At 56.6% G+C, this 12,270-nt stretch overlaps 1 protein-coding gene across 1 annotated transcript in view; it reads right to left on the bottom strand.

The window, feature by feature from the left end:
- The window catches only part of pex5 (peroxisomal biogenesis factor 5), a 141,439-nt gene that overhangs the window by 114,021 nt on the left and 15,148 nt on the right, over window positions 1-12,270 (bottom strand). Inside the window, exons 4-6 of the mRNA XM_059958433.1 lie at window positions 10,114-10,246; window positions 7,939-8,070; window positions 3,625-3,727 (exon numbers count right to left, since the gene is read on the bottom strand). Coding sequence (XP_059814416.1) covers window positions 3,625-3,727; window positions 7,939-8,070; window positions 10,114-10,246 — 368 coding nt within the window. The remainder of the gene's footprint in view (window positions 1-3,624; window positions 3,728-7,938; window positions 8,071-10,113; window positions 10,247-12,270) is intronic.

The raw sequence follows: 12,270 nt of genomic DNA, 5'->3' as shown, positions 1-12,270 counted from the left end.
CAGAGCTCCCTCAATACATTACATCGACAGAACACCCCCCTCGATCCTCAGTACGGGAACAGAGAACCCCCAGGGGCGGTACAGAGCTCCCTCAGTACATTACATCAACAGAACACCCCCCTCGATCCTCAGTACGGGAACAGAGAACCCCCAGGGGCGGTACAGAGCTCCCTCAATACATTACATCAACAGAACACCCCCCTCGATCCTCAGTACGGGAACAGAGAACCCCCTGGGGCAATACAGAGCTCCCTCAATACATTACATCAACAGAACACCCCCCTCGATCCTCAGTACGGGAACAGAGAACCCCCTGGGGCGGTACAGAGCTCCCTCAATACATTACATCAACAGAACACCCCCCTCGATCCTCAGTACGGGAACAGAGAACCCCCAGGGGCGGTACAGAGCTCCCTCAATACATTACATCAACAGAACAACCCCCTCGATCCTCAGTACGGGAACAGAGTACCTGCAGGGGCGGTACAGAGCTCCCTCAGTACATTACATCAACAGAACACCCCCCTCGATCCTCAGTACGGGAACAAAGAACCCCCAGGGGCGGTACAGAGCTCCCTCAATACATTACATCAACAGAACAACCCCCTCGATCCTCAGTACGGGAACAGAGAACCCCCAGGGGCGGTACAGAGCTCCCTCAATACATTACATCAACAGAACACCCCCCTCGATCCTCAGTACGGGAACAGAGAACCCCCAGGGGCGGTACAGAGCTCCCTCAATACATTACATCAACAGAACAACCCCCTCGATCCTCAGTACGGGAACAGAGAACCCCCAGGGACGGTACAGAGCTCCCTCAATACATTACATCAACAGAACACCCCCCTTGATCCTCAGTACGGGAACAGAGAACCCCCAGGGGCGGTACAGAGCTCCCACAATACATTACATCAACAGAACACCCCCCTCGATCCTCAGTACGGGAACAGAGAACCCCCAGGGGCGGTACAGAGCTCCCTCAATACATTACATCAACAGAACAACCCCCTTGATCCTCAGTACGAAAACAGAGAACCCCCAGGGGCGGTACAGAGCTCCCTCAATACATTACATCAACAGAACACCCCCCTCGATCCTCAGTACGGGAACAGAGAACCCCCAGGGGCGGTACAGAGCTCCCACAATACATTACATCAACAGAACACCCCCCTCGATCCTCAGTACGGGAACAGAGAACCCCCAGGGGCGGTACAGAGCTCCCTCAGTACATTACATCAACAGAACACCCCCCTCGTTCGTCAGTATGGGAACAAAGAACCCCCAGGGGCGGTACAGAGCTCCCTCAATACATTACATCAACAGAACACCCCCCTCGATCCTCAGTACGGGAACAGAGAACCCCCAGGGGCGGTACAGAGCTCCCTCAGTACATTACATCAACAGAACACCCCCCTCGATCCTCAGTACGGGAACAGAGAACGCCCAGGGGCGGTACAGAGCTCCCTCAATATATTACATCAACAGAACCCCCTCCCCCTCGATCCTCAGTACGGGAACAGAGAACCCCCAGGGGCGGTACAGAGCTCCCTCAATACATTACATCAACAGAACACCCCCCTCGATCCTCAGTACGGGAACCGAGAACCCCCAGGGGCGGTACAGAGCTCCCACAATACATTACATCAACAGAACACCCCCCTCGATCCTCAGTACGGGAACAGAGAACCCCCAGGGGCGGTACAGAGCTCCCACAATACATTACATCGACAGAACACCCCCCTCGATCCTCAGTACGGGAACAGAGAACCCCCAGGGGCGGTACAGAGCTCCCTCAATATATTACATCAACAGAACCCCCTCCCCCTCGATCCTCAGTACGGGAACAGAGAACCCCCAGGGGCGGTACAGAGCTCCCTCAATACATTACATCAACAGAACACCCCCCTCGATCCTCAGTACGGGAACAGAGAACCCCCAGGGGCGGTACAGAGCTCCCTCAATACATTACATCAACAGAACACCCCCCTCGATCCTCAGTACGGGAACAGAGAACCCCCAGGGGCGGTACAGAGCTCCCTCAATACATTACATCAACAGAACACACCCCTCGATCCTCAGTACAGGAACAGAGAACCCCCAGGGGCGGTACAGAGCTCCCTCAGTACATTACATCAACAGAACACCCCCCTCGATCCTCAGTACGGGAACAGAGAATCCCCAGGGGCGGTACAGAGCTCCCTCAGTACATTACATCAACAGAACACCCCCCTCGATCCTCAGTACGGGAACAGTGAACCCCCAGGGGCGGTACAGAGCTCCCTCAATAGATTACATCAACAGAACACCCCTCTCGTTCGTCAGTACTGGAACAAAGAACCCCCAGGGGCGGTACAGAGCTCCCTCAATAGATTACATCATCAGAACACCCCCCTCGATCCTCAGTACGGGAACAGAGAACCCCCAGGGGCAGTACAGAGCTCCCTCAATACATTACATCAACAGAACACCCCCCTTGATCCTCAGTACGAAAACAGAGAACCCCCAGGGGCGGTACAGAGCTCCCTCAGTACATTACATCAACAGAACCCCCTCCCCCTCGATCCTCAGTACGGGAACAGAGAACCCCCAGGGGCGGTACAGAGCTCCCTCAATACATTACATCAACAGAACACCCCCCTCGATCCTCAGTACGGGAACAGAGAACCCCCAGGGGCGGTACAGAGCTACCTCAGTACATTACGTCAACAGAACACCCCCCTCGATCCTCAGTACGGGAACAGAGAACCCCCAGGGGCGGTACAGAGCTCCCTCAATACATCAACAGAACACCCCCCTCGATCCTCAGTACGGGAACAGAGAACCCCCAGGGGCGGTACAGAGCTACCTCAGTACATTACATCAACAGAACCCCCCCCTCGATCCTCAGTACGGGAACAGAGAACCCCCAGGGGCGGTACAGAGCTCCCTCAATACATTACATCAACAGAACACCCCCCTCGATCCTCAGTACGGGAACAGAGAACCCCCAGGGGCGGTACAGAGCTCACTCAATACATTACATCAACAGAACACCCCCCTCGATCCTCAGTACGGGAACAGAGAACCCCCAGGGGCGGTACAGAGCTCCCTCAATACATTACATCAACAGAACACCCCCCTCGATCCTCAGTACGGGAACCTAGAACGCCCAGGGGCGGTACAGAGCTCCCTCAATACATTACATCAACAGAACACCCCCCTCGATCCTCAGTACGGGAACAGAGAACCCCCAGGGGCGGTACAGAGCTCCCTCAATAGATTACATCGACAGAACACCCCCCTCGATCCTCAGTACGGGAACAGAGAACCCCCGGGGCGGTACAGAGCTCCCACAATACATTACATCAACAGAACACCCCCCTCGATCCTCAGTACGGGAACAGAGAACCCCCGGGGCGGTACAGAGCTCCCACAATATATTACATCAACAGAACACCCCCCTCGATCCTCAGTACGGGAACAGAGAACCCCCGGGGCGGTACAGAGCTCCCACAATATATTACATCAACAGAACACCCCCCTCGATCCTCAATACGGGAACAGAGAACCCCCGGGGCGGTACAGAGCTCACTCAATACATTACATCAACAGGACAGGCTAGCTCCCCCCGCCAGCACCTACCAGTTCTGCCCCTCTCCTGCCACCGCTTCGCCCAGCCACAGCTTCTCGTCAGTCTGCTCCAGGTACTCCTGGGCCCACTTGGCAGGGCTGATCAGTGCCGGGTCTGGGGGAGGCAAAAGGCAGTCAGCAGGCCAGTCCCACCACCTACCCTAACCCTGCTCCCGGACCTTACACGGACATCCCAATACAGTAACAACACACACAAAGGGCAGATCTCCTCGTGTTTGCTCCCAATACGGTAACCCAGTCTCAATGCCCCTCTACCCAGTGTGCCCTGGAGTCGATGCCCTCCCTCCCACAATGCCCCACTGGTCAGTGCCCTTCTGCCCACAATATGCCGTTGGTTAATGCTCTTCTTCCCACAATGCTCCAGGGTTAATATCTTTCCTCCCACAATTCCCCGTTGGTGATTGCCCTCCCCCCCAAAATACCCCACAGGATAGTGCCCTTCCTCCCACAATAGCCCATAGGTCAATCGTCTTCTGTCCAAACTGCCCATTGGTCAAACCCCTTTCTCCCCCAATAGTCCATTGCTCAATACCCTTCCATCCCCAATAGCCCATTCGTCAATCTGTCCACAATAGATCATTTGTCAATCCCCATCCATCCACAATAGCCCATTGGTCAATCCCTTTCCATCCCCAATAGCAGATTTGTCAATCCCCTTCTGTACCCAATAGCCCATTGGTCAATCTGTCCACAATAGCCCATTGGTCAATCACCATCCGTCCCCAATAGCCCATTGGTCAATCCCCTTCCGTCCCCAATAGCCCATTGGTCAATCCCCTTCCGTCCCCAATAGTCCATTGGTCAATCACCATCCATCCACAATAGCCCATTGGTCAATCCCCTTCCGTCCACAATAGTCCATTGGTCAATCCCTTTCCATCCCCAATAGCAGATTTGTCAATCCCCTTCTGTGCCCAATAGCCCATTGGTCAATCTGTCCACAATAGCCCATTGGTCAATCACCATCCGTCCCCAATAGCCCATTGGTCAATCCACTTCTGTGCCCAATAGCCCATTGGTCAATCCACTTCTGTGCCCAATAGCCCATTGGTCAATCCACTTCTGTGCCCAATAGCCCATTGGTCAATCTGTCCACAATAGCCCATTGGTCAATCACCATCCGTCTCCAATAGCCCATTGGTCAATCCCCTTCCGTCCCCAATAGCCCATTGGTCAATCCCCTTCCGTCCCCAATAGTCCATTGGTCAATCACCATCCGTCCACAATAGTCCATTGGTCAATCCCTTTCCATCCCCAATAGCAGATTTGTCAATCCCCTTCTGTGCCCAATAGCCCATTGGTCAATCTGTCCACAATAGCCCATTGGTCAATCTGTCCACAATAGCCCATTGGTCAATCACCATCCGTCCCCAATAGCCCATTGGTCAATCCCCTTCCGTCCCCAATAGCCCATTGGTCAATCCCCTTCCGTCCCCAATAGTCCATTGGTCAATCACCATCCGTCCACAATAGTCCATTGGTCAATCACCATCCGTCCACAATAGTCCATTGGTCAATCCCTTTCCATCCCCAATAGCAGATTTGTCAATCCCCTTCTGTGCCCAATAGCCCATTGGTCAATCTGTCCACAATAGCCTATTCGTCAATCCCCTTCCGTCCCCAATAGCCCATTGGTCAATGTCCACAATAGCCTATTCGTCAATCCCCTTCCGTCCCCAATAGCCCATTGGTCAATCTGTCCACAATAGCCCATTGGTCAATCTGTCCACAATAGCCCATTGCTCAATCACCATCCGTCCCCAATAGTCCATTCGTCATTCTGTCCACGATAGCCCATTGGTCAATCCCCTTCCGTCCCCAATAACCCATTGGTCAATCCCCTTCTGTCTCCAATAGTCCATTCGTCAATCTGTCCACAACAGCCTATTTGTCAATCCCTTTCTATCCCCAATAGCCCATTGGTCAATCACCATCCGTCCCCAATAGCCCATTGGTCAATCCACTTCCACCCCAACAGCACATTGGTCAATCCCCTTCCACCCCAATAGCCCATTGGTCAATCCCCTTCCGTCCCCAATAGCCCATTGGTCAATCCCCTTCCGTCCCCAATAGCCCATTGGTCAATCTGTCCACAATAGCCCATTGGTCAATCACCATCCATCCCCAATAGTCCATTCGTCATTCTGTCCACGATAGCCCATTGGTGAATCCCCTTCCGTCCCCAATAACCCATTGGTCAATCCCCTTCTGTCCCCAATAGTCCATTCGTCAATCTGTCCACAACAGCCTATTTGTCAATCCCTTTCTATCCCCAATAGCCCATTGGTCAATCTGTCCACAATAGCCCATTGGTCAATCCCTTTCCATCCCCAATAGTCCATTGGTCAATCCCTTTCCATCCCCAATAGCAGATTTGTCAATCCCCTTCTGTGCCCAATAGCCCATTGGTCAATCTGTCCACAATAGCCTATTCGTCAATCCCCTTCCGTCCCCAATAGCCCATTGGTCAATCTGTCCACAATAGCCCATTGCTCAATCACCATCCGTCCCCAATAGTCCATTCTGTCCACAATAGCCTATTTGTCAATCCCCTTCCACCCCAACAGTACACTGGTCAATCCACTTCTGTGCCCAATAGCCCATTGGTCAATCCCCTTCCGTCCCCAATAGCCCATTGGTCAATCTGTCCACAATAGCCCATTGGTCAATCACCATCCGTCCCCAATAGTCCATTCGTCATTCTGTCCACGATAGCCCATTGGTGAATCCCCTTCCGTCCCCAATAACCCATTGGTCAATCCACTTCTGTGCCCAATAGCCCATTGGTCAATCTGTCCACAAAATCCCATTGGTCAATCTGTCCACAATAGCCCATTGGTCAATCACCATCCGTCCCCAATAGCCCATTGGTCAATCCACTTCTGTGCCCAATAGCCCATTGGTCAATCTGTCCACAATAGCCCATTGGTCAATCACCATCCGTCCCCAATAGCCCATTGGTCAATCCACTTCTGTGCCCAATAGCCCATTGGTCAATCTGTGCCCAAATAGTCCATTGGTCAATCTGTCCACAATAGCCGATGTGTCAATCCCTTTCCATCCCCAATAGCACAATGGTTAATCTGTCCACAATAGCCCATTGGTCAATCCCCTTCCGTCCCCAATAGCCCATTGGTCAATCCCCTTCCGTCCCCAATAGCCCATTGGTCAATCCCCTTCCGTCCCCAATAGCCCATTGGTCAATCCCCTTCCGTCCCCAATAGTCCATTGGTCAATCCCCTTCCGTCCCCAATAGCCCATTGGTCAATCCCCTTCCGTCCCCAATAGCCCATTGGTCAATGTCCCCAATAGCCCATTGGACAATCTGTCCACAATAGCCCATTGGTCAATCCCCTTCCGTCCGCAATAGCCCATTGGTCAATCCCCTTCCGTCCGCAATAGCCCATTGTTCAATCTGTCCACAAAAGCCCATTGGTCAATCCCCTTCCCTCCCCAATAGTCCATTGGTCAATCTGTCCACGATAGCCCATTGGTCAATCCCCTTCCATCCCAAAAGCCCATTGGTCAATCCCCTTCCCTCCCCAATAGTCCATTCGTCAATCTGTCCACAATAGATCATTTGTCAATCCCTTTCTATCCCCAATAGCCCATTGGTCGATCCACTTCTGTGCCCAATAGCCCATTGGTCAATCCCCTTCCACCCCAACAGCCCATTGGTCAATCCCCTTCCGTCCCCAATAGTCCATTCGTCAATCTGTCCACAATAGATCATTTGTCAATCCCTTTCTATCCACAATAACCCATTGCTCAATCACCATCCGTCCCCAATAGCCAATTGGTCAATCCCCTTCCACCCCAATAGCACATTGGTCAATCCCCTTCTGTGCCCAATAGCCCATTGGTCAATCCCCTTCCGTCCCCAGTAGTCCATTCGTCAATCTGTCCCCAATAGCCCATTGGTCAATCCCCTTCCGTCCCCAATAGCCCATTGGTCAATCTGTCCCCAATAGTCCATTGGTCAATCCCCTTCCACCCCAATAGCCGATTCGTCAATCCCCTTCCACCCCAACAGCACATTGGTCAATCCACTTCCACTCCAACAGCACATTGGTCAATCCCCTTCCATCCCCAATAGTCCATTGGTTAATCCCATTCCACCCCAACAGCACATTGGTCAATCCCCTTCCATCCCCAATAGTCCATTGGTTAATCCCATTCCACCCCAATAGCACATTGGTCAATCCACTTCCACTCCAACAGCCCATTGGTCAATCCCCTTCTGTCCCCAGTAGCCCATTTGGTCAATCCCTCTCCTCCCAGAGTGAGCCAGCCCAGTCCCCTCACCTGTCACCTCGGTGATGAACTCCTCCGACCAATCAGTGGTGGCGAAGCCCTGGGGGGTGTCCACAGTGGTCTCGCTGGCCAGGAATTCCTCGGCCCACTTCCCCGAGGTGGCCAGGTCGGCGACATTCGGAGCTGCGGGTGGTGGCGGCAAAGGGTCACAGAGCAAGGAGTCAGGCCACTCTGCCCATCCACTCCCTGCTCACAATAATCCAAATCCCAGATGGTCCCCTCTGCGTGTTTCTCCCGCATCCCTCCAAAGCCTTCACTATCCGTGTCCCTGTCCGAGTGTCGTTAATGTACCTGCCTCGACCACTTCCTCCGGCAGCTCCTTTCATAGACGGACCACCCGTATCCCTCCAAACCTTTCCTATCCGTGTCCCTGTCCGAGTGTCGTTAATGTACCTGCCTCGACCACTTCCTCCGGCAGCAACTTCCACAGACGGACCACCCGTATCCCTCTAAACCTTTCCTATCTGTGTCCCCGTCCGAGTGTCATTAATGTACCTGCCTCGACCACTTCCTCCGGCAGCTCCTTCCACAGACGGACTACCCGTATCCCTCTGAACCTTTCCTATCCGTGTCCCTGTCCGAGTGTCGTTAATGTACCTGCCTCGAACACTTCCTCCGGCAGCTCCTTCCACAGACGGACCACCCGTATCCCTCCAAACCTTTCCTATCCGTGTCCCTATCCGAGTGTCGTTAATGTACCTGCCTCGACCACTTCCTCCGGCAGCTCCTTCCACAGACGGACCACCCGTATCCCTCTAAACCTTTCCTATCCGTGTCCCTGTCCGAGTGTCGTTAATGTACCTGCCTCGACCACTTCCTCCGGCAGCTCCTTCCACAGACGGACCACCCATATCCCTCTAAACCTTTCCTATCCGTGTCCCTGTCCGAGTGTCGTTAATGTACCTGCCTCGACCACTTCCTCCGGCAGCTCCTTCCACAGGCGGACCACCCGTATCCCTCTAAACCTTTCCTATCCGTGTCCCTGTCCGAGTGTCGTTAATGTACCTGCCTCGACCACTTCCTCCGGCAGCTCCTTCCACAGACGGACCACCCGTATCCCTCCAAACCTTTCCTATCCGTGTCCCTGTCCGAGTGTCGTTAATGTCCCTGCCTCGACCACTTCCTCCGGCAGCTCCTTCCACAGACAGACCACCCGTATCCCTCTAAACCTCTCCTATCCGTGTCCCTGCCCGAGTGTCGTTAATGTACCTGCCTCGACCACTTCCTCCGGCAGCTCCTTCCACAGACGGACCACCCTCTGGGTGAAAACGTTGCCCCTCAAGTCACCTGATACTGTGCCCTCTGAATCCACAACACTCCCCAGGGTCCCCATCTACCCGTGACTCCACTTTCAGGGAACCGTGTCCCTGTACCCCTGGGTCCCTCTGTTCTACAACACTCCCCAGGGTCCCCGTCTACCCGTGACTCCACTTTCAGGAAACCATGTCCATGCACCCCTGGGTCCCTCTGTTCTACAACACTCCCCAGTGTCCCCGTCTACCCGTGACTCCACTTTCAGTGAACAGTGTCCCTGTACCCCTGGGTCCCTCTGTTCTACAACACTCCCCAGGGTCCCTGTCTACCCGTGACTCCACTTTCAGGGAACCGTGTCCCTGTACCCCTGGGTCCCTCTGTTCTACAACACTCCCCAGTGTCCCCGTCTACCCGTGACTCCACTTTCAGGGAACCGTGTCCCTGTACCCCTGGGTCCCTCTGTTCCACAACACTCCCCAGGGTCCCCGTCTACCCGTGACTCCACATTCTGGGAACCGTGTCCCTGTACCCCTGGGTCCCTCTGTTCTACAACACTCCCCAGGGTCCCCGTCTACCCGTGACTCCACATTCTGGGAACCGTGTCCCTGTACCCCTGGGTCCTTCTGTTCCACAACACTCCCCAGGGTCCCCGTCTACCCGTGACTCCACATTCTGGGAACCGTGTCCCTGTACCCCTGGGTCCTTCTGTTCCACAACACTCCCCAGGGTCCCCGTCTACCCGTGACACCACTTTCTGGGAACGGTGTCCCTGTACCCCTGGGTCCTTCTGTTCCACAATGCTCTCCAGGGTCTCCTGCTGATCACAGCCCCTTCTCTCCATTGGCCCACCCTCCGATCGGACTCCTCACTCGCCGGCCCTCGATTTCTCAGCACCTCGCCGTGCCTCCATACCTCGCTGGGGGGCGCGCAGAAGGCGGGAGTTGTCGATCTCCTGCATTTCGGCCAGCAGGTCATCCATCTGGAAGGTGTGGGCGGCCCGGGAGAGCAGGGGTCCGTGACTGTCCCCAAGGAACTCCGAGACCAGCTGGGGGGGGTGAGGGAGATGGTCAGTGTCAGCCGGTCAGACCGTCCCGTGAGGGAGAGGGTCGGGGGGGACGAATCGGCCCGGGAGAGCAGGGGTCCGTGACTGTGACCGAGGAACTCCGAGACCAGCTGGGGGGGGTGAGGGAGATGGTCAGTGTCAGCCGGTCAGACCGTCCCGTGAGGGAGAGGGTCGGGGGGGACGAATCGGCCCGGGAGAGCAGGGGTCCGTGACTGTGACCGAGGAACTCCGAGACCAGCTGGGGGGGGGTGAGGGAGATGGTCAGTGTCAGCCGGTCAGACCGTCCCGTGAGGGAGAGGGTCGGGGGGGACGAATCGGCCCGGGAGAGCAGGGGTCCGTGACTGTGACCGAGGAACTCCGAGACCAGCTGGGGGGGGTGAGGGAGATGGTCAGTGTCAGCCGGTCAGACCGTCCCGTGAGGGAGAGGGTCGGGGGGGACGAATCAGCCCGGGAGAGCAGGGGTCCGTGACTGTGACGGAGGAACTCCGAGACCAGCTGGGGGGGGTGAGTGAGATGGTCAGTGTCAGCCGGTTAGACCGTCCCGTGAGGGAGAGGGTCGGGGGGACGAATCGGCCCGGGAGAGCAGGGGTCCGTGACTGTGACCGAGGAACTCCGAGACCAGCTGGGGGGGGTGAGGGAGATGGTCAGTGTCAGCCGGTCAGACCGTCCCGTGAGGGAGAGGGTCGGGGGGGACGAGTCGGCCCGGGAGACCAGGGGTCCGTGACTGTGACCGAGGAACTCCGAGACCGGCTGGGGGGGCGTGAGGGAGATGGTCAGTGTCAGCCGGTCAGACCGTCCCGTGAGAGAGAGGGTCGGGGGGACGAATCGGCCCGGGAGAGCAGGGGTCCGTGACTGTGACCGAGGAACTCCGAGACCAGCTGGGGGGGGTGAGGGAGATGGTCAGTGTCAGCCGGTCAGACCGTCCCGTGAGGGAGAGGGTCGGGGGGGACGAGTCGGCCCGGGAGAGCAGGGGTCCGTGACTGTGACCGAGGAACTCCGAGACCAGCTGGGGGGGGTGAGGGAGATGGTCAGTGTCAGCCGGTCAGACCGTCCCGTGAGGGAGAGGGTCGGGGGGGACGAGTCGGCCCGGGAGAGCAGGGGTCCGTGACTGTGACCGAGGAACTCCGAGACCAGCTGGGGGGGGTGAGGATGGTCAGTGTCAGCCCGTTAGACCGTCCCGTGAGGGAGAGGGTCGGGGGGGACGAATCGACCCGGGAGAGCAGGGGTCCGTGACTGTGACCGAGGAACTCCGAGACCAGCTGGGGGGGGGGGGTGAGGGAGATGGTCAGTGTCAGCCGGTCAGACCGTCCCGTGAGAGAGAGGGTCGGGGGGGACGAATCGGCCCGGGAGAGCAGGGGTCCGTGACTGTGACGGAGGAACTCCGAGACCAGCTGGGGGGGGGTGAGGGAGATGGTCAGTGTCAGCCGGTTAGACCGTCCCGTGAGGGAGAGGGTCGGGGGGGACGAGTCGGCCCGGGAGAGCAGGGGTCCGTGACTGTGACGGAGGAACTCCGAGACCAGCTGGGGGGGGTGAGGGAGATGGTCAGTGTCAGCCGGTTAGACCGTCCCGTGAGGGAGAGGGTCGGGGGGACGAATCGGCCCGGGAGAGCAGGGGTCCGTGACTGTGACCGAGGAACTCCGAGACCAGCTGGGGGGGGGGTGAGGGAGATGGTCAGTGTCAGCCGGTCAGACCGTCCCGTGAGGGAGAGGGTCAGGGGGGACGAATCGGCCCGGGAGAGCAGGGGTCCATGACTGTGACCGAGGAACTCCGAGACCAGCTGGGGACGGTGAGGGAGATGGTCAGTGTCAGCCGGTCAGACCGTCCCGTGAGGGAGAGGGTCGGGGGGACGAATCGGCCCGGGAGAGCAGGGGTCCGTGACTGTGACCGAGGAACTCCGAGACCAGCTGGGGACGGTGAGGGAGATGGTCAGTGTCAGCCGGTCAGACCGTCCCGTGAGAGAGAGGGTCGGGGGGGACGAATCGGCCCGGGAGAGCAGGGGTTCCTGA

This window comes from Hypanus sabinus, unplaced genomic scaffold (genome assembly GCF_030144855.1).
Source record: "Hypanus sabinus isolate sHypSab1 unplaced genomic scaffold, sHypSab1.hap1 scaffold_1027, whole genome shotgun sequence".
Classification (NCBI taxonomy): Eukaryota; Metazoa; Chordata; class Chondrichthyes; order Myliobatiformes; family Dasyatidae; genus Hypanus; species Hypanus sabinus.
This window is presented reverse-complemented; position numbering and strand designations above follow the sequence as displayed.